Consider the following 22,283-nt stretch of genomic DNA (forward strand, 5'->3'; position numbering starts at 1 on the left):
AGGTTCACAGCCCGATTCGTAACCACTACGCTACCAGAGCTCCTTAGGTGGTTAAAAATAACATGGCATGGGTTAGGTGCATCATAGCCCTCAAAGTGACATCTTTGCCCTTTTAACACTTTAAAGAGATCTTTTACAGCAGATTTGACCAATGTAAGACATCCTGTAATTTCTTTACTGCTGATTCTATGAGCATTGATTGTGGATCCAAGCAAAATGAAATCTTTGACAACTTCTGTCTTTTCTCCATTTAACATAATGCTTTTATTGGTTTTGTGAGAATTTTTCTTTTCTTTACATTGAGTTGTAATTCATACTGAAGGCTGCAGTTTTTGATGTTCATCAGCAAGTGCTTCAAGTCCTCTTTGCTTTCAGCAAACAAGGTTGTGTCATCATCTGCACATCGTAGGTTGTTAATGAGCATTCCTCAACTTTTTTTTCCCCCTTTGATTTTTTTTTTTTTTATTAAATTTTTTTTGTGAATTATGTGATAGTTTACATGGGAGAACATTAGCCTTACATTCATTCTGTCATATATTGTTTCATTGCCATGGTTACAGTCCCCTCCATGCATCATCAACCAACCCAAGGGTGTACCCTGCAAGCCTGCCAACCGGTCGTCAGCACACAGCCCCTCTCCGTCTCTGGGTCTAGAGTCCCTGGCCGCTCCATCTCTCCACGTCATCATCTCTGCTTCCATCTCTGGCATCACTGCTTCTCTGGGTAGGGTCTTGCACTCCACTCTTCTCTCTTGATGGTTCCAGGACCTCTGCTTCTGGACTGCAAAGTCAATCACTCCCCTCCTTTTGCTACAAACATCCACCTTTACATTTCCAACCCTCACAGTCAGCCCTGATAACAATTATTCACCATTGTACCACAAGGGACCTATCCCCATCTCCTTTCATTAGCCCCACCCAGACAGATTGGATATTACTCAGTTCAGATTCAACCTTCCTCCGTGCCCTCTGGATCTAGGCTCCTGCTTGAAAGCTTGTAAGCCAGTCATTTCTTGCCTTTGTAGCCCCTCCATTTTGGGTAGCCAATGTCCAAGTTGCCCATCCCTGTCTGCTCTGTGTATGGAGGGTTGAGAATGATCCTTGCTGTAAAGATTTGTTCCCTTTTTTGAGCTACTGCCTCCATAGGTATAGGTCAAGTTCATCTCAGATTACGAGATTACTCTTTTTTTCCCCCCCCCTTTCTTCTTCTGGGTGAGTTCTGGTCATCCAGTCATTGAAGCCAGGTCAAGTGGGTATTATCTGCAAGTGTGGGTGTTCTTATGCATATGCCCTCTCTTCTTATCAGCTGGATGCTTCACTCTCCACTCTAGTCCTCTGTGGCTATGTCACTGACTCTGGGCCCAAGAGTCCCCAGGTCTTGCCACACTGTTGGCCGACCAGGTCTCCACCCGGGTTCACATGAGTCTATTGACCATTGTAGGGCTTAGCTTGCAGTTTCATTGCTGTTTTTCCCTTCCTCAACTCTTGATACCATGTTCTTCGTAAAGTCCAGCTTCTTGGAGTCTTTTCTCGGCATACAGATTGGATAAGTATGGTGAAAGGATACAACCCTGATGCCTAAAACCATTTCTGATTTCAAGCTACACGGTATCTCCTTGTTCTGTTTTGACAATTTGGTCGACGTACAGGTTCTGCATGAGCATGATTAAGTGTTCTGGATTCCTGTCTTCACAATGTTATCTGTAGATTGTTGTGATCTACATAGTTGAAAGCCTTTACATGGTCAGTAAAGCACAAAGAAACATCTTTGTAGTATTTTGTACTTTCAGCCAAGATCCACCTTATAATAGCAATGACATCTCTTGTTCCACATCCTCTTCTAATTTAGCTTGAATTTCTGGCAGTTCTTTTAGGGTATTGCTGCAATCATTTAAAAATTATCTTCAGCAAAACTTTACTTGAGGGTGATATTAATACTACTCAGTAATTTCTGCATTCTGTTGGGTCACATTTCTTTAGAATGAGCACCAATATGGATCTTTTCCAATCATTTGGCCAGATAGCTGTCTTACAGATTTCTTGCCATAGACTACAGTAGTTTGATGAAATATTTCATTTGGTATCTTGTTAATTCCTGAAGACTTATTTGGCACTACTTCATTCAATATAGCTTGGACTTTTTAAAATACTACTGGTTCTTGGTCATAAGCTACCTCCTGAAATGATTGAACATTGATCAATCCTATTTGCTAAAGTGAGTCTGTATATTCCTTCCATCTTTTTTTGATGTTTTCTCCATTGTCCATAGAAACTGTCAATATTGCAAGTCGAAGCTTGAATTTTTTTCTTCAGTTATTTCTGCTTGAGAAACGCTGAGTGTATTCTTCCCTTTGATCTTCTAACTCCAGTTCTTTGCACCTTTCATTATAATGCTTTTCTTTGTCTTCTTGAGCTGTCCTTTGGAATTTTCTGTTTGGCTCTTTTTCTTTATCATTGCTTCTATTTACTTTAGCTACTCTACATTCAAGAGATAGTTTCAGAGTCTCTTCTGTCATCCACTTTGGTCTTTTATTTCTTTCCATCAAACCTTTGCTTTGTCATGTATGATGTTCTTGATGTCATCCCATAACTCCTCTGGTCTTTGTTATTAGTGTTCAGTGCCTCATATCTGTTCTTAAGATGATCTCTGAGTACAGGTAGGATATACTCAAAGGTCATATTATGGCTCGCATAGAATTTTTTAAATCATCTTCAGCTGAAAACTGGGCTTGTGTATGAACGATTGATGATCTGTTCCACAGTAGTTCCCTGGCCTTGTTTTGGCTGTTGATACTGTCTCGTCCCATAAATGTAGTCAGTTTGATTCCTGTGTATTCCATCTAGCAAGCTCTGTGTGTATAGTTACAGTTTATGTTGTTGAAAACAGGTATTTGCTGTGACTAAGTCCTTGATTTTGCACAATTCTACCATGTGATTTCCAGTGTCATTTCTATCATCACAGCCTTGTTTTCCAACTAACAACCCCTCCTCTTGGTTTGCAACTTAGCATTCCAGTCATTAATAATATCAGTGCATCGTGGTTGCATGTTTAATCAATTTCAGACTGAGGAAGTTGGTAGAATTGTTCAGTTTCTTCATCATTGGTTTTGGTGGTTGGTGGGTAAATTTAAATTATAGTGGTATTAATTGATATTCCTTGTAGACGTATGGATAGACAACATTGTATTTCAAAATAGATCTTGAAGTGTTCTTTTTGACAATGAATGTGACAATTCTTGAATCTGTCATTCCTGGCACAGTAAACTATGATTGTCTGAATCAGGATGGCCAGTGCTGGCCCATTTTATGTTACCAATACCTAGCATATGGAGGCCTAGGGTGGCACTTTAGGATAAGCACTCGACCTTAAGGTCAGTTTGAATCGCAAAATCAGTGGTTTCAAACTCACCAGCTGCTCCTTGGAAACCCTATATAGGGTCACTGTGAGTTAGCATTGACTCGATGGCACTCAACAACAATACCTAGGATATTGATATTTATGTGTTCCATTTTGTTTTTGATGACTTTTCAGCTTTCCTAGATTCATGCTTTGTAATTCCATGTTCAGTTACTAGTGGGTATTTGCAAGTATTTCTTCTCGTTTTTAGTTATGCCAGATCAGCAGTTAAAGGACCCAGAAGCTTTGCTCCGTCCATGTCATTAAGGTCACCTCTGCTTTGAGGAGGCAACTCTTCCTCGTAGTATTTTGTGTGGCCTCCAACCTGAAGGATTCATCTTCTGGCACTGTATCAAACAGTGGTTCACTGCTATTAATAAGGTTTTTGAGGATAATCCCTCAAAAGTGGACCACCTGTTTTTTTCTTACTTACCTGTTCTTAGTCTGGAAGCTCCTGTGAAACCTATCCCCCATGGGTGACCCTGCTGGAATTTGAAACACCAGTGGCATCGCCTCAAACCTCACAGCAACACTCAGGCTACTACAGTCCAACAAGCTGACAGGCATGGAGGCGAGCAAATACTACAGTCTTCACTATGGATTGCACATCAACATAATGAAAATAGTACTCTTCACAAATGGACCAAAAAGTGACACCACAATAAACAGAAAAGATTGAAGTTGTCAAAGATTTCATTTTACCTGGATTTGCAGTACATTTAACAGGGAACTGCCAGATATTCAAGCTCGATTTAGAATAGGTTGTGGAAGTGGGGATATCGCTGCTGACTTCAGATCGATCCTGGCTGAAAGCAGAGAATACCAGAAAGATGTTTACTTGTGCTTTATTGACTATTCAAAGGCTTTCAACTGTGTGGATAATAATAAAATATGGCTAACATATTTTATTATGTTTTATTATAACATATTTTATTATAACTGTGGATAATAATAAAATATGGCTAACATATTTTATTATGTTTTATTATAACATATTTTATTATAACTGTGTGGATAATAATAAAATATGGCTAACATATTTTGAATACCATCAGGATCACGTGACCATGGTGGACAGGTTTCGGTGGAACGTCCAGACTCAGACAGATTAGGAAGCAGGAGAGGCAGACTACTGCTGAATGGTTAGCCCCTGAAACCTTAGGGATAGCAGCAGAGTATTGTCAGACATGGTGTCAGAAGATGAGCCCTTCAGGTTGGAAGGCCCTCAAAATACAACTGGGGAAAAGCTGCCTCCTCAAAGTAGAGTTGACCTTAATGATGTGAATGGAGCTAAACTTTCAGGACCTTCATTTGCTGATGTGACACAACTCAAAATGAGAAGAAACAGCTTCAAGCATCCATTAATAATTAACGTATGGAATGTGCAAAGTATGAATCTAGGAAAATTGGAAGTTGTCAAAAATGATATGGAACACACAAAGATCGAGATCCTAGATATTAGTGAACTGAAATGACTGGAACTGTCCATTTTGAATCAGGCAATTATAGGGTTTACTACGCTGAAACTACTAATTGAAGAATATTGGTGGCACAGTCATCATCAAAAGGAATATTGCAAGATCTATCAGAAAGTACCATGCTGTCTGTGATAGGATAATATCTATAGCCCTATATAGAATCCTGGTGGGGTGCTGTAGGATAACTACAAGGTCGACAGTTCAAATCCACTTGTCAGTACTTAGAAACTCTGTGCAGCTTCCAGCATCACTGCAACACACAAGTCACCACAGAATGACAAACTAACAGATGAGTTGTGGCTGATAAGGATGATGCTGACAGATAGCTGTCTGATTTACCAACTTAAGCTTCTTTTCTAGTATTAACAATAGAATTTTTCTTGTTTTGTTTTTACTTTTGTTTTTGAGAGGCAGTGTGGTGGAAAGGCATGAGCTTGGGTTCAAATTCAAGTTTGAATTTTAGCTCAACCATTTATTTAAACTTTGGGCAGAATCCTTGATCTCTCTTAACCGCAAAAAAAAAAAAAAAAAAGGTAATTAATTACCTGTGTTGTTGGAAAAGGTACACATGCAGACTTTCTTCATTTCCCCATTCCCTTTGGTCAAGGGAAATTGGTCTAGTGTGGTCCACGAGCAAAGATAAAATGTTTCACCAGAACATACCGTATCCCTGAGCCAGGACATACCAGTCAAGACAGAGAATGGAAATAATTAATTTTTAGTGGTTTATTAACTTTTAAACCATTAAGGTATGTACAAGTATTTGCACCACTAAAGATCAAATATTATATTATAAATTTTAAATAATATTGTACATGAAGTTGCTGAACAGTTTACAGTCTCAGGTGGTTGATTAGCAGAGTTAATTCTGTTATCAAAGAGCGCAGTCTTAATTTGGTTCAACAAACATTTATTTGTGTCAGTGAGTATTTGAATCTCATGAGGCTTCTAAAATCAAGTTCTGTTTCCAAAAGTTCAGGTTTAAAGTTAAGAATATATACATCTAGTGTTTTTTTTTCACGTAATACTGCAGTATTTGAATCTCAAGAGGCTTCTAAAACCAAGTTCTGTTTCCAAAAGTTCAGGTTTAAAGTTAAGAATATATACATCTAGTGTTTTTTCATGTAATTCTGCTGTTACCTTTGTATGTATCTGTTACTATCACATATAGTAATTTATATGAATATTTTCGGAGAGACTGTTAATGTATTATGGCCACTCTGTTGCTTTCCTACAGGTTTGTATTTTGAACCCACTGGCTGCTCCATGAAAGAAAGATGAGATAGTCTGTTTCCATAAATATTTATAGCCTTAGAAACTGTATGAGACAGTTCTACTCTAATAATTAAAAACCCCAACAGTGGTCTAACTAATGTTGTAGGTGGAAATTCTAGGCCCCTCAAGCAAAAATTTCCAAATAGGATTCCTTACCATTTAATTGTGAAATAAACAGCTAATCCTTTGATGGTATTTATGTTTGGGAAGAGAGTAAAAAGAAGTAGTTTTGGACTTTCCCCATATAAATTAGGGCCTCTTGAGTAATTAGCAGTTAAGTGAATGCTTCCCACAAGTTAAAGGCTATAGCTAAAATGGGTATATGGCTGTGTGTAGTATTATATGTATAAGGTTTTATAAAACCCAACAATCCTGGAAGATAATCTGTGAAATTCTTGGTTGGGTGAGCAGAACTTTAAATAAGGCTATAGCTAAAATGGGTATATGGCTGTGTGTAGTATTATATGTATAAGGTTTTATAAAACCCAACAATCCTGGAAGATAATCTGTAAAATTCTTGGTTGGGTGAGCAGAACTTTAAATAAGTGGGTAGGTTCTACAGTATGTGGTCTCTTGGTATCCATTAGTATTGTTGGTTTTAGAATATTTAGGAAGGGCACATAACAATATTAATAATAATGAAACTAAAAATAACAACTAGTATTGGTTAAGCACTTACCATGTGCCAAACACTATGCTGAAAGTATCACATAGATTATTTTATTTACTTGTCACTACAGTCTTATATGGTAGGTACTATTATTGTTCCAATTACACAGAAAAGGGCAGAGAGATTACATAACTTTCCTAAAGTCGTACAGCAAGTAAGTGGCAGAGCCAGAGTCTAAACTAGGTCTGCTTGACTTCAAAACCCATGCTCTTAATCATTGCTGTAAAGTCCTATGCTGCTTTAATCTATAGTCAGCTTGTAGCAATAAAAACAACGTAAAAACCAAACCCACAGTTGTTGAGTTCATTGTGACTCACAGTGACCCTGTAGTACAGAATAGAAATGCCCCATAGGGGTCCGAGGCTGTACTCTTTATGGAAGCTGACTGCTACATCTATCTGCTGAGGAGCAGCTGGTGGGTTCAAACTATTGACCTTTCAGTTAGCAGCTGAGCAATGTAACCACTGCACAACCAGGGCTCCTCAAACAAAAACTAAAAACCCCATTACAATATAATCATTACTATACTGTCTTTTGTATGGATGGAGCATTTTCTAAAGAGCTGTTTCTTTTCAGTTACCCTTAGTACCATACCTGTTTTCTAGGTAGAGGGACAATGGTATAGAGATTAAGTGATCAGTGTGAGGTGAATCACTGAAAACCAAGAGGATTTTTACCTTCCTTAACCTTCAGGTGCTAAGCTTATATAAGGATCATACAGTGTTTACTTAGATTTCACTTAGATTTTCAGTAGAGCTTGATGAGTTAGACTTGCTCACCTCTGACATCAATGCTGTCTGCATAAGACATGGATGATTGGGCCTAAATGTGGATTTCAGGACAATAGAGCTTTCCTTAATGGTACATGTTGGAAAACTTAATCCTGATTTTGTTGTGGAAGTCACGGCAAAGCAGAAGAGGAAAAGCCAACTTGAAATGTTTTTCCTTTTCTGAGAGGGCAGCTAAGGTGCCCAGATATCTCTGCCCTCAGGGGCACAGGTGTGCAGATTTTCTTCTTTAATCATTCACATAAATTAAAGCCTATTCCTTTGCATTTAAGAAATAATATAAAATGACACCCTCCGTGTTTTATTGCCACGCAAGAGCTTTGAACTTCTGTCTCATTGAAGTTTGATAAACTGTGAGGATTTTCCCGGTCTGGGTGGTGCACTTAACCGCAGAGGGAACGTTGGACTGAGAAGACTTGCAGGGGAAGAAAACCACCAGGGAGCAGCAATTAGAGGGCCTCTCACTTGGCTGGTGGGAGATTCTCTACCGGAAGGGACCTGTCCCTGCCTCAGCGGAAGGGCCTTTTCTTCTCCCACAGATAAAAAGAACAGTGGTGCTGTCTATTTCCACTTTGTGTACGAGGAGTGGGTGTGGTGAGCTTTGAAATTTGGGGACAAGTTCTAACTTCACACAAATGCTGATTGGCATGCACAGCTTTGCAGGTGGGGTCAGTATACACACACACACACACACACACACCTATAAGTTCCCATACACACCAATGGGCCACATCTCTCAAGTGATTTTGCTATCAACACAGTAGATCTTGTGCTCTGTATAAAATCAAGATAATGTTTACTTCCATGACAGTTCTTGAAGTATTAATGTTGAAGCAGTGTGGTATCGTGTTAAGGGTTTTAAGGTATCGTGTTTGGTATTAGATAAACCTCTGTTCAAATTCTGGTGTCTTATCTTGATCTTGAATTTGTAAATTGGGAATTAAAACAGCCTATCTCATAGAACTGGTGTGGTGCTGTAGGATCAGCACTGGATTGATAACCACAGGGTTGGCAGTTCAAAACCAGTAGTTGCTTCTTGGAAACCCTATACAGGGTCACTATGATTCAGAATTGACAGCACTTAACAACAACATCTCATAGAAATGTGGTAAAGATGAATTAAAATACTGTGTGCACAACAAGTTAGCATTGAGGCTGGCATCTTGTTCCCTCAGTAAGTTCCACAAGTGCTCACAAAGGTAGCTCATATAAGTTATGATTATGATTATGATTATGATTATACATAATATTAACATTTAAGCCTCTGATTAGCAGGTGAATGTTAAGCAAGTACCATAGCCCTTTATTATCATTATTATTGAGTGCAAAGTCTATTTCCAGACAATTGCTCCTCTTTTCCTAGGAGGACAAAAGGTACTTTGGTTCTAAGTGTTCTGAAAACAAAACATTTCTCTTGTAAAGATCTTTCACATTGACTTTTAGTACCTGGTGGTGGGAGGAGAAGCGCAGAATTTGCTTCTAAATGAAGGGCTTCCATTTCTACCAACAAAAGGAAAAACCATCCTGTACTAGCCTTGGGTAGACCTAAGTCATAAAAGTTTATGTAGCCTAAAGAAGGAATCTTTTTGAAAAATCAGGATTAGTGAGTACAAAGAAATCCACTGCTGTCCACTTGATCCCATTTCATCGTGACCCTGTAGGAAAGGCTAGAAGCAGACGGCCATCTTTTTCCTGCTGAGCAGCTGGTGGCTTAAGAGCCGCCAACCTTTTGCTTAGCAGCTGAATGCTTAACCATTGTACCACCAATGCTTTGGGGGGCATAAGGGAAGGAAAATACAGAGCTGAAAAGATGGCTGGTTTAAATGCTTGGCCATTTTTTTCTTCCCAGTGTAATACGTACTTAATTATGATTGGCATTTTGAAAACAATGCCACATTCACTCTCTGTTTTGGCCATTTCTTAGAGAAATGGTTTCCCAGTTGGATAAACTTATTTTGAGGTCTTTTTTTGGTGGCTGGGGAATGTTTGAAGTGATTAATAGATGTTAGCTTTGGGGCCTGATCATATGGCTAGAACAAATGCTCTCATACACACACATATAGAAGCAGTCACGTAATGTCAGCATGCATCATCATCTGGGCTTTAGGCTGGAGCAAATGTGGTGAAACCTCAGGGTGACCATTGTCAAACGAAGACTCAAGTACAGCACACATTAAACTCCTTTACTTTACAAGCTTCACTAGACTGCCAGGATTTCAGGAATAGTTTTTGAAGCACCCATCTTAATAAATTTTAGATAACGCCCCTCTACTTTCCTGAAGGATAAAATTGTGATCAAGAGGAAAATGACAACCTGGGCAGCAGCTTTATGGGACTGTTCTTTGGCAGGATATTCATCACAGTTGGTTTTTTTGATCTCACTGCTCCTGAAGAAAGTATTTTTCTGATTTATTTTGGATGGTAAATGGAAACACTGAGTTGGAAACTTCTGTGTGAGCTATGCCAGGATAAAGTCCTGGTGTGGCGCTATAGAATAAGCACCACATTGCAAGATCAGTTTGAACTGCAAGGTCAGCGGTTCGAATCTACCAGCCACTCTGCAGAAACCCTATCCAGGGTTGCTGTGAGTCAGAACTGACTCGACAGCATTAATAACAACATGTGAACTCTGCCAAGATATCTTTGTCATCCATAAAGGTGAAATTAGGGAAGGGCTACAAGCATTTGTTGAGCACCTGCAGTATAAGATGGTCTGGCCTGTATTCTTTACTGATGTCATGCCATTTAGTACCATCAACAACCCTTTAAGATATGCTTTTAAGAAAAAGACATTCTGAAGCATCTGCAATGTGTAAGGCATTGTTTTATATGCATCATCTAATTTAATTCTCACAAATCTATTATGTAGGCACTATTATTATCTCCCAGAGTCTTGGTGTGGCGCTGTAGGGTAAGCACTGGACTGCAAGGTCGATGATTCAAACTCACCAACCATTCCTTGGAAACCCTATACAAGGTCTTTATGAGTCAGAACTGACTCAACAGCACTTAACAACAGCAACAAAATTATTATCACCCACTACTCACTCATCTGTCAAGGAGCCCTGGTAGTGCAGTGGGTTACATGTGTGACTGCTAACTACAGTGTCAGCGGTTCTAATCTACCAGCCTCTCCTCCAGAGAAAGGTGAGGCGTTTTGCTCCTTTAAAGATTTACCACCTCAGAAACCCTATACAGGATCGCAATGAGTTGGAACTGACCCAACAGGCATACAACCAACACCACACATCTGTCAGTTTGCCATGCTGTGGTGGCTTATATGTTGCTGTGACGCTGAAAACTATGCCACTAACATTTCAGACACTAGCAGGGTCACCCCTGGTGGAAAGGTTTCAGCACAACTTCCAAACTAAGACAGACTAGGAAGAAGGACCAGGTGGCCTACTTTAAAAACATTGGCCAATAAACCTTTATAAATATTCATCTGATATAGATGTATGAAGATGAGTTCTTTCAGCTGGAAGGCATTGAAAACTCAGTGACTACCACATTGAGCAATAAAAATGGCAACAATTGTGAGGACGGCGCAGGACCAGGCAGTGTTTCGTTCTGTTGTGCACAGGGTCACTGAGAGTTAGAATTGGTTTGATGGCATCTAATGCGCCAGACTGCAAAGACATTTGAACAGCAAGGTCGATGGTTCAAGCTCACCAGCTGCTCCTCGAAAACCCTATACAGGGTCACTATGAGTTGGAACCGCCTCGACAGCACTTCACAACAACAACATTATACCAATTTTACAATGAGGAAATAGACCCAGAGAGTGACTTGCTCAAAGTCACATAGCTAGAAAGGGGTAGGGATGAGACTGGAATTCAATCGCTCTGAATTCCAGAACTCAAGTTCTAAATCCTCACTGCCATAGAATCAATTCTGACTCATAGTGACCCATAATGACCCTCCCTGTATGGGGTGTCCGTGACTGTAAATCTTTACTGGAGCAGAAAGCCTCCCCTATCTCTGGCAGAGTGGTTGATGGATTTGAACTGTGGTTAGCAGCCCAGTTGGTAACCCACTACACCACTCAGGTTCCTTGCTTATTCTTAAACCACCAAGGAGGATTTTTAAAATGGCCTCCATGGAACAGTCCCACTAGAAAGGACAAGCAGATCAGCCTGGAACATCTAGAGCAACAGAAGATATGTCTTCAAAGAAAGATCATCAGGAAAAACCCAAAACAAAAGTGGTAGTATGACTGGCTACTACAAGAATAAGCAAGTGGTTTGCCAGGAAGCCATCAAAGCAAGTGATCAAGTTCCTTCATGACACACCCCCTCTAAGACTGAAACTCAAAGGGAACACATGAGCAGGCATGCAAGCTTGCTCGTGACTACATTGGTCTACTGGTGAGTGGAAGAGGGGGAATGGTAGCATTGAAGAAATGGGCTGAGTTCAACCATGTTCCACAGACACCCATTGACCTGGAGATGAGAGAGAGAAGAGGAAGGGCTGGTTGGTTCAAAGTGTGGTGAGACCTGGGGATACCTGAGCCTGTGGACAAGGACATAGCCATAGAGGACTAATGCTGAGAGGGAAGCATCCAGCTGATACAAAGTAAGAGGAGTCGCACAAGAACACCAAAAGTTGCAGATAGTACCCATTTGACCTAGCCTCAATAACTTGATAATCAGAACTCGACTAGAGGAAGATATAAAAAAACTCCACAATTTTTGATAAAGGAAATGAGGGTAAATTGCTACAATTTGATGAACTTGACCTATACTCATGGAGGTAGTAACCCTAAATTCCATCTGAGAGGGAAGGAGAGTCTTTATATCAAGATTCAGTGCTATCCCCTCTGTACACAGGGTAGATAGGGACAGGCAACTTAGACATTGGTTACTAAAATGAGGGGGGTGATAAAGGCACAAAGTGACTGGCTTACAAGGTTTTAAGGGGGAGTTTAGTTTAATAGTGTGTGGGGGCAGAAAGTGTCCCCACTAAATAGTTTTCATCTTGTCTAGATGGGGATAAGATTCTTATGATTCAATAGTGAGTAATTGGTATCCTGACTAATTGCGACTGTCACAATTGGAAAGGTATAAGTTTTGTAACAAAAACAGGAGAGTATTTAATCTTATAGTCCAGAAACAAAGAAGCCTAGGACCATCAAGGGAGAAGAACACAAGCAGAATGTGAGACCTTATCCAGAGAAGCAGTGATACCAGAGAGGGAGACAGAGATGAGGACATGGGGAGAAAGAGCAGCCGAGGATCCTAGATTCAAGGGAAGAGAGGGACTAGGAGGCAGACTTGCAGAATGTGCCCTTTGGTGGTGTAAATTATTATATATACTTGAGTGTTTAAAAAAAAAAAAGCTAACGTGAAGAGCGAAGTACTATTAATTGATGGTACATGGAGGGGATTATAAGGTGTATGATTTGTTGAATGTAAAACTGATGATCTGCCCTGTAAACTTTCACTCAATCCACAATAAAAACCTAAAAAAAAAAAAAAGGCCTCCAGTTAGAAATTTGAGGTCACACCACCTTTAAATCTGCGTTTTACCAGAACATCCCAGATGATTCTGATCAAGAACTTGGTTTACCATACTTTGAGAAGCAGTTAAATTATGTTGACATCCCTATATGATAAAGGAGAAAACAGGTGCAGATTGTTAAATATGGCCCAAGATTAAGCCATTCAAACTAAGGTCTGTGTAATTATAATACAGGTCTATGATTATTCACTCATTTCCCAAGCACAATCAATATAGGAAACATGATTTCTAATAAATGAGTCATGCAGGTTTCACGGGCTCGTTATGTACTTTAGGTACATAAGGTTAATCAGCATACATCAGTACTGAAATTTGCATGGGTTTTGAACTTTTTCAATGATTGAAAGCTTCTTTTGAACTTACTTTCATCAATGAGATGAAGAATGAAAGTTAATGCTGATACTAGCAGTCAGCCAGATGGAAGTATATCATGCTCTGTGTCACCTCCATTCTACCCTTTGAAACTATAATTTAAGGCCAGCAAGTATGGTTTGCCTATGCTATACCCAGTTCCTAGTAGTGAGCCAATACCTTGGTGAACTTACATGGCTTCTTACTGAGATTGGGAGAACTTTTGTGTTTGTTATCTCTCTCACTTTCTCTTTTCCTCGTTTTTTGTTTGCAGCTCAGCGACATGTCCTTACATACATGGAGGATGCTGTGTGCCAGCTGCTCGAGAACAAGGAGGATATTAACCAATATGGCATTGCCAGGTTCTTCACTGAATAGTAAGTACGTGAATGTTCTGCCAGTAGGGAGATCCTAAATGAGGCACTTGGACACAGGCAGGATACATGAGAAATAGAGCAGGACAATGCTGATTATGTTGTGGCAGTGAATGCTTAGTTCTGGTAGGCTGGCTGAGAACTGCCCAAACATGTTGTGGAGTATGCCTCGGGTGTAGTTAGTTTTGTCCAGTGATAAGTTTCATGAATGATTATGTCTACAGAAATCAATATTATTTGCTCTATTAGATCTATTTCTTTAGGTTCTTCTTACAGTTTTCACCTTTGTCTTTTTTTCAGAATATTCAGTCTGCTTTCCTCTAGTTGGTGTTCCTTTTAGACTGGCTTTTTCATGGTTCACCTCTCTCATGGAAATATTTAGGCCGCTCTTCCTCTGCTATAAAGGTTGTCTCAATAACTTAATAATAATTTCAGAGGCAGAACATCTTTCATAGCGATTCCCTTTGAAGGCTTATGCGTCTTTGTAAAGTAGTTTTCTTTCTTTGTAAGAAAGTCAAAGTGATTACTACTTTATCATTTCTGGACGCCACATAACTAAGTTTAGACTGAATGAGATTATTACTGTAAAACACCTTGATCTTCATGAGGATGTGTTGAGGAAATACAAAGCATTATTGTTACCACCAGTATTCCATCACTCTCTAATCATTCCACCACTTGTCTGTCAGCTTGTCATACTGTGGTGGCTTGCATGTTGCTGTGAGGCTGGAAGCTATGCCACTGGTATTTTAAATACAAGCGGTGTCACCCATAGTAAATGGGCTTCAGTGGAGCTTCCCGACTAAAACAGACTATGAAGGAGAGGCGGACTACTTCTGAATGGTTGTTGTTGTTGTTAAGTGCCGTTGAGTCGGTTCCGATCCATAGTGACCCAGTACAGGGTTTCTGTGGCTGTAAATCTTTATGGGAGCAGAAAGCTTCATCTTTCTCCGACAGAGCAGCTGGTAGTTTCGAACTGCTGACCTTAAGGTTCACAGCCCAATTTGTAACCACTACGCTACCAGAGCTAGCCACTGACAACCTTCTGAAGAGCAGTGAAACATTGTCAGATATAGTGCCAGAAGATGAAAACATTTAAGAATAGCAGAAGAACATTGTCAGCTACAGTGCTGGAAAATTAGCCCATCAGATTGGAAGGCACTCAAAATACAACTGGGTAACAGCTGCCTCCTCAATGTTGAGTTGACCAGGAGGAGTAAAACTTTCAGGACCTTCCATTGCACATGGGACACAACTCAAAATGAAGAGAAACAGCTGTAACCACCGATTAATAATTAGAACATGGAATGTATGAAGTATGACTAGGAAAACTGGAAGTTGTCAAAAATGAAATGGAATCTATAAAGATCAATATCCTGGGCATTAGTGAACTGACATGGACTGGTATTGGCCATTTTGAATCTGAGAATCACATGGTTTACTATGCTAGGAATGTCAAATTGAAGAGGCATGCCATCAAATTAATCACCACAAAGAACATTTCAGAATCTGCCTTGAAGTATAATGCTGTGTGTGGTCGGATAATATCCATACGCCTACAAGGAAGACCAGTTAATACCACTTTTATTCAAATTAATGCACCAACCACTAAAGCCAGTAATGATGAAACTGAAGAATTCTACCAATTTCTTCAATCTGAAATTGATCAAACACGCAATTAAGATGCATTGATAATTACTGGTGATTGGAACAAGAAACTTGGTAACAAAGAAGAAGGATCAGTAGTAGGAAAATATGGCCTTCATGATAGAAATTATTCTGGAGATCATGTGAAAGAATTTTGTAAGACCAATTATACTTGTGGATCTCAACAGGTGGAATATACAGGAATCAAATAGAGTACATCTGTGGAAAAGCTCCATATCATCAGCCAAAACAAGGCCAGGGTCTGACTGTGTAACAGACCATCAGTTGCCAATGTGCAGGTTCAAACTGAATCTGAAGAAAAGTCCACAAGAACCAAAATATGACCTTGATTATATCCCACCTGAATGTGGAACAAATTTGATGATTTAGGCACTAGACCAAAGATCAGAATTGTGGAATGACAACAAGAGTATCAGATAAGAAGAAAGCAAAAGTCATTAAAAATTTAGGAAAGAAATAAAAGACCAGAATAGATGTCAGAAGAGACTTTGAAATTTACCCTTGAGTGTAGAGAAGCTAGAGCTACTGGAAGAAATAAGGAAGTAAAAGACCTGAAGAGAAAATTTCAAAAGGCAGTTTTTGAGAAGACAAAGTCATGTATTATAATGAAATGTGCAAAGACCTGGAGTTAGAAAACCAAAAGGAAGAATATGCTCAGCATTTCTCAAACTGAAAGAACTGAAGAAAATTCAAGCCTTGACTTGAAATATTGAAGGATTCTATGGACAAAATATTGAATGATGCAGAAAACATCAAAAGAAGGTGGAAGGAATATATCGAGTCACTATATCAAAAAGAAATGGTCAATGCTCAACCATTTCAAAAGGTAGAATTTGATCAAGAGCCAGTGGTACTGGAGGAAGAAGTCCAAGGTGCACTGAAGGTATTGGCAAAAAACAAGGGCAGCCTAGGCATTGGCAGAATACATATTTAAGACTTCCAACAAACTGATGAAGCACTGGAAACACTCATTTGTCTATGCCAAGAAATTTGGAAGACAGCCACCTGGCCACCTGACTGGAAGAGATCCATATTTGTGCGCATTCCAAAGAGAGATGACTTAACAGAAGGTGGAAATCATTGAACAACATCACTAATATGAACATGCAAGTGAAATTTTGCTAAAGGTAATTAAAAAACAGTTGCAAAAGCACATTGACAGGAAACTGCCAGAAATTCTAGCTGGATTCGGCAGAGGATGCGGAAGGAGGGATATCATTGTTGATGTCAGGTGGATTTTTGGCTGAAAGTAGAGAATACCAGAAAGCGGTTTACTTGCATTTTATTGACTTTGCAAGGGCATATTACTGTCGGAATCATAGTGAGCCAAAAACAATCTCGTGAAGAATGGGTATTCCAGAATACTTAACTGTTCTCATGCAGAACCTGTACATAAATCAAGAAGCAGTCATTTGAACAAACAAGGGGATACTTTGTTGTTTAAAATTAGGAAATGAGTGTGTCAGCATTGTATCCTTTCATCATACTAATTCAAGCATACATTGACAGAGAACTTTCAGAGGTTCAAGCCGGATTCAGAAGAGGCTGTGGAATGAGGGATATCATTGCTGATGTCCGATGGATCTTGGCTGAAAGCAGAGAATAGCAGAAAGATGTTTACCTATGCTTTATTGACTATGCAAAGACTTTCAGTTGTGTGGATCATGACAAGCTATGGACAACATTGCAAAGTATGAGTATTCCGGAACACTTAATTGTGCTCATAAGGAATCTGTACATGGACCAAGAGGCAGTTGTTAGAACAGAACATGGGAACACTGATTGGTTTCAAATTTAGAAAAGCGTGCAAGATGGTTGTATTCTTTCACCATACTTATTCAACCTGTATGCTGAGCAAATAATCTGAGAAGCTGGGTTATATGAAGAAAAATGTCACATCAGGATTGGGGAAAGGCTCATTAACAACTTGCAATATGCAGATAATACAACCTTGCTGGCTGAGAGTCAAGAGGACTTGAAGCATTTGCTGCTGATGATCAAAGACTGTAGCCTTCAGTGTGATTTACAACTCAACATAAAGAAACAAAAATCCTCACAGTTGGGCCAATAAACATCATGATAAGTGAAAAATATTGACGTTGTCAAGGATTTCATTTTATATGGATTCACAATTAATGATCATGGAAGCAGCAGTCAAGAAATCAAATGATGGAGCAAAGATGTCACTTAGAGGACTAAAGTGACCTGACCCAAGCCATGTGATTGTCAGTCACCTCATATGCATATGAAAGCTGGACAATGAATAAGGAAGACTGGAGAAGAAACAATGCCTTTGAGTTATGATATTAGAGAAGAATATTTAAAGTACCAGAGAATGGCAGAACAACAAAGAAATTTGTCTTGGAAGACATAGTTCCAGAATTCTCCGCAGAAGTGAGGATGGTGAGACCTCATCTCTTATTCTTTGGACATACTGTCAGGAAGGACCAATTCCTGGAGAAACACCATCCTTGGTTAAAGTAGGGGGTCAGTGAAAAAGAGGACGATGCCCAGTGAGATGGATTGACACAGTATGGTGGCTGCAACAGTGAGCTCAAACAGCACAATTGTGAGGATGGAGCAGTACTGGGCAGGGTTTCATTTAGTTGTGTTCTGAGGTGGAGTGCCTAACAACAACAACAATGAATGTTCTCTAATTGTTTTCTAATCAATAAGCACTCTCTCTTCAACCAGAGTATATCTCCCCACAAACAAGTGGCTGTGGTTTATATTCCTATTTATATTGGGCACATTTGAAACTCTATAACAATTTTTGATTTTGTAAATGGGTGAAGAATAAAGTCATGCAAGGAACTGAATGTTTTGGGGTGCTTTAGAGATGAGGCATACATGGCTTCAGATTCTGAACATGAAAATGATTTGACTCATATAAACACTACCTTTAAAAGGGCATTATTTTACATTAAGTTTTTGATGGTACTTCTTTTTGTTTGTGGCAAAATTAGTCTACGTTCGAGGCAATTTGGACATGGCAGTACAGTTCTCTTGGTTAAACTCCCTTGAGAGGGCTCACATACGGCCTAGAAGGTGAAGCATGGGAGTGTGCAAATGGCTAATTCTTCCCACATCTGTCAACTGCAACTTGTGTGGTGTAAATGTCTTCTCCTGCCTGGAACTGCCTGTGTAATGCTCTCTCTTTGGGCTCTGTGGTTTCTCAATACATTCCAACTATTCAGAGGCTGAAGTTTGGCTCAGCAAGCACAGATAAACAGCTTCCTGGAGCAGGCTGCCAGCATGAGGAGCAATGACCTCAGCAGGGAACGTCTGCTTTTCATTACCCTGAGCACATCACTGCACCGCTAGAACTAAGAGAAGGAACAACGCAAGGTGGTTAGGCTTGACTGATTCAGCTCTCCATTATACCTTGAGTTTGGAAATCTTGGCAGCCAGAAGAAAGAGGGTATAGACAAGAAGTGAGGAAATGGTTTATAAGTGAAAAACAAAACAAACCCTCCGCCCCCCCAAAACTAAAAAGCTTTCTTACGCTCTTCTCTTAAATGAATTAAGTGAGTGATGTGGCTAACATTAAGTGGCTAATGCTCATTCAGAAAAACATTAAATATTTATAATCTCCCAAAAAGTACACAAAATCTAGGGTAAGTACGAAGTGTGACAGAAAACAAAGGAGACTAGAATGTCCTCAAGATCTTCAACTCTAATGCCATTTAAAGAGAGAGAAGACATAACTGTCTCCCTTCCAAAAGATCCACAAAGCAGGAGAGAAGCAAACTGCTCACACAACGCTAGCTAAAGGGGAATGAGAGCTTATGAGAACCGATCCTATGTATATAGCCAGGCATTTTACACATCATTTCCTTTGACATGCACAACAACCTCTGGAGATAGATATTCCCATTCCTAATAGTGACCTCGACCTGGAAGGCTCTAACACGAGTACAGTAATGAAGGCATTCTTTGTTGATGCTGTTTAAAGACAAAGGGATGAAGTCAAGGCTGCTTCTATGGCCACCTCAGAAACAATATTTCCTAGATTTCTCTTATAGTGTTACCTACTATTTTAACTCGAACTCATCAATCCTGGAACCAACATGTCCTAAAATAAATGTAAGTGCTCATGTCATTTTCTGATGGTTTCCGCTTTGCTGGTCAGACTGCATCTGTAGTTGGAGAAAGGAATCACAGTTACGGCCTCAGGCAGGAAATTGGTTGGACATGACCCCTCTTGAGGGATCCTGAGAAACAATTTGCTTTGTGGGGAAGTCATTGACTATAAAGATGCACCTGCCATGGGGCTGGAATCTAGGGGCTGGAAGCTAAGAGACAGACAAACGTCTTAGCAAATCACAGGAGCAGAGGCAAGTTTCTTTTGACTTTCATTCCACAGTTCTCAGGCAACAGCCTTTATATGGCTTCCAAAAGCTTAACTGTTCCACCCCATTCGTTCTATCTCCTTCACCCATCCCGTTCATGAAAGACCTTCTGGTTAAAGGTGCCAGGCAGTGTGATTATTTTCCTGTTCTTGTGTTAGGCCTGTGCCAGCCAGCATTACAGATCTAGAGTTCTTAGCAAATTATGGGAGGAATTTAAAGCACTAACATTTTCAAGTTGTTTTACTGCCCAGGAGTCCTGGTGTAGCGATGTGGGCTGATGTGCTGGACTGCAAAGTCTGTTTGAACCACAGGGTCAACTGTTCAAGCTCACCAGCTGCTCCTTGGAAATGCTATACAGGGTTGCTATGGGTCAGAACTGACTCAATGGCACTTAACAACAACATAGTGCAGGAAGCAAAGATTCTTAGCATCTGATGAACTAGTTTACAGCATCTGATGAACATGTAAACTAGTCATGACTGATAATGCTAATTCAGATTTGTCTCCATAGGCTAAGTACTGGATTGTGAAACCACAAGGTCAGCGCTTCAAGTCTACTGTCACTCCTTGGTAGAAAGATGAATCTTTTTCTTCCTGCAAAGATTTACAGCCTAGGAAGAGACTGTACAGGGTTGCTGTGAGTGAGAACCCCCTTGGTGGCACTTACGACAACAAAAACAACCTGATTCCTAGGATGTAAACTCAGAGAATGATCAGGTTGGTGGAGGAGGAGGTGTATCAGGGCTTGGACCAAGTAAAGATTCTTTGCATTATTTATGTTGTTAAGTGCCATCAAGTCAATTTCAACCCATAGCAACTGTATATAGGGTTTCTAAGGAGCAGCTGGTGAGCTTGAACCACTGATCTTGCAGTTCACACAACTTTGCAGTCTGACACATTAGCCCACAGTGCCACACCGGGACTCCTACATTATTTATAGATTGAAGTAAATCGAGTAATTTCTCTAAAGGGAGATATTTTAGTATGGAGAATTTTACCTATATTTCATATTAGCTAGCCGCAAAAGCAGTTCCCATGAAAACAGAGATAACATCACTGGGTTTTGAGAAGACTTCAGCCAAGGATGGAGTTACTCTTACTGCACACTTTCACAAAAGCTAAATTTCTCTTGACTTAGAGAAGGGAGGGGGTGGGGAGGCAAGGTCCTTCCTGACAGGGAGAATCTGGGCCCAATTATTACTTCTGTAACCTTTGACTCTGACTTCTAAATGAGTCAGGGGACCAGTGGGCTGTGAAATCGCTTCCTTAGTTACCAGGTCAAGTGCTGCTGGGTGGCTTCCTGTAATCATAACATTAAGGGATTGAAGAAGAGAGATGGAGTCTAAGCAAACAGGTCACTTCTTGTATCCTCAGCGAATCTGGCTTTTTAAAATTTCAGCGTAGATTTTGATAATTCTGAATCTACCATGATGGCTCCCCACCGTTCTGTTGCTATAGCATATCTCTGAATGCATAGAAAAGAGCCAGAATCCCCTATAGATTTCACGAATGATGTCTCAACAGAAGAAGTTCCCGGCCCAATAACAATGAGGACAGGATTTCTTTAACTCCAGGCGAAATCTATTCCTGGCAATTATCTGAGTCTATGAAAATCCAGATGCTGACAATGAGAAATGGGTAATTTTCTGTTACAATGTGTCAACTCCAGCTAAGAACTGAACTATGGAAAAAAGGCAGGGGAGAGTGGGGGAGAAGCATTAGCCTTTTGAAGAAGCCTATAATAGGATTAGGCACCATTACTTCACCACACCACATTTTAGCTCAATTTAACAACAATACGTAGGGGAAACATAGAGCAGAAGTGGCCCAGAGAAGTCTCTTCAGGTCCATCCATCCCTCATTCAAAGCTGAAAACCTGGAACTCAGTGAAGTCCTGCTTCATCCTGATGTGTTTCTTATTGTTAAAAATCTCTGTTTCTTCATAACTATGGGCATAAAAAGAGCCCAAAACAACATGACTAAAATGCTGAATGATGAATAATCCCCCCAAATTTGCCAACTTTAGAACTGAAAGCTTATGCCTACTTGTTCTCGATTACTTTGGAGAAGAAGTAGGTCATCTTTTCATAAAGCTTAAAAGCATTTTTTTATAAAAAGAAAAAAGCATTTTATAATCAGATTGTTTTCATTAGCAGTACATTTAAGTGATTTAGAAACATGCACTATGATAGTTCCTTTTTCTCCATTAGTAAATTAATGAAATTCATATTTCATGGATTTATTCTAATCAAAACAGTAAAAAATAATGTGACACTGATACTTTTTACTACAAGAGTATACAAAACACTATGCCATTTTCCAACCACATGCTATTGATTAATATGTATCAGAGTGGAAATGTTGATGTTCCTTTCTTAAAAACTGACAAAGATTTCTATTATATATTAGAT

At 39.7% G+C, this 22,283-nt stretch overlaps 1 protein-coding gene across 2 annotated transcripts in view; it reads left to right on the top strand.

Annotated features, from left to right (window-relative positions):
* Positions 1–22,283, top strand: part of LOC102835339 (chromosome unknown open reading frame, human C11orf49) — a 316,955-nt gene that overhangs the window by 77,916 nt on the left and 216,756 nt on the right. For both annotated transcript variants that reach the window (XM_006865067.1, XM_006865068.1), the window contains exon 2: positions 13,753–13,855. In XM_006865067.1, the coding sequence (XP_006865129.1) occupies positions 13,753–13,855 (103 nt within the window). The remainder of the gene's footprint in view (positions 1–13,752; positions 13,856–22,283) is intronic.

This window comes from Chrysochloris asiatica, unplaced genomic scaffold (genome assembly GCF_000296735.1).
Source record: "Chrysochloris asiatica unplaced genomic scaffold, ChrAsi1.0 scaffold00075, whole genome shotgun sequence".
In the NCBI taxonomy this organism is placed as follows: domain Eukaryota; kingdom Metazoa; phylum Chordata; class Mammalia; order Afrosoricida; family Chrysochloridae; genus Chrysochloris; species Chrysochloris asiatica.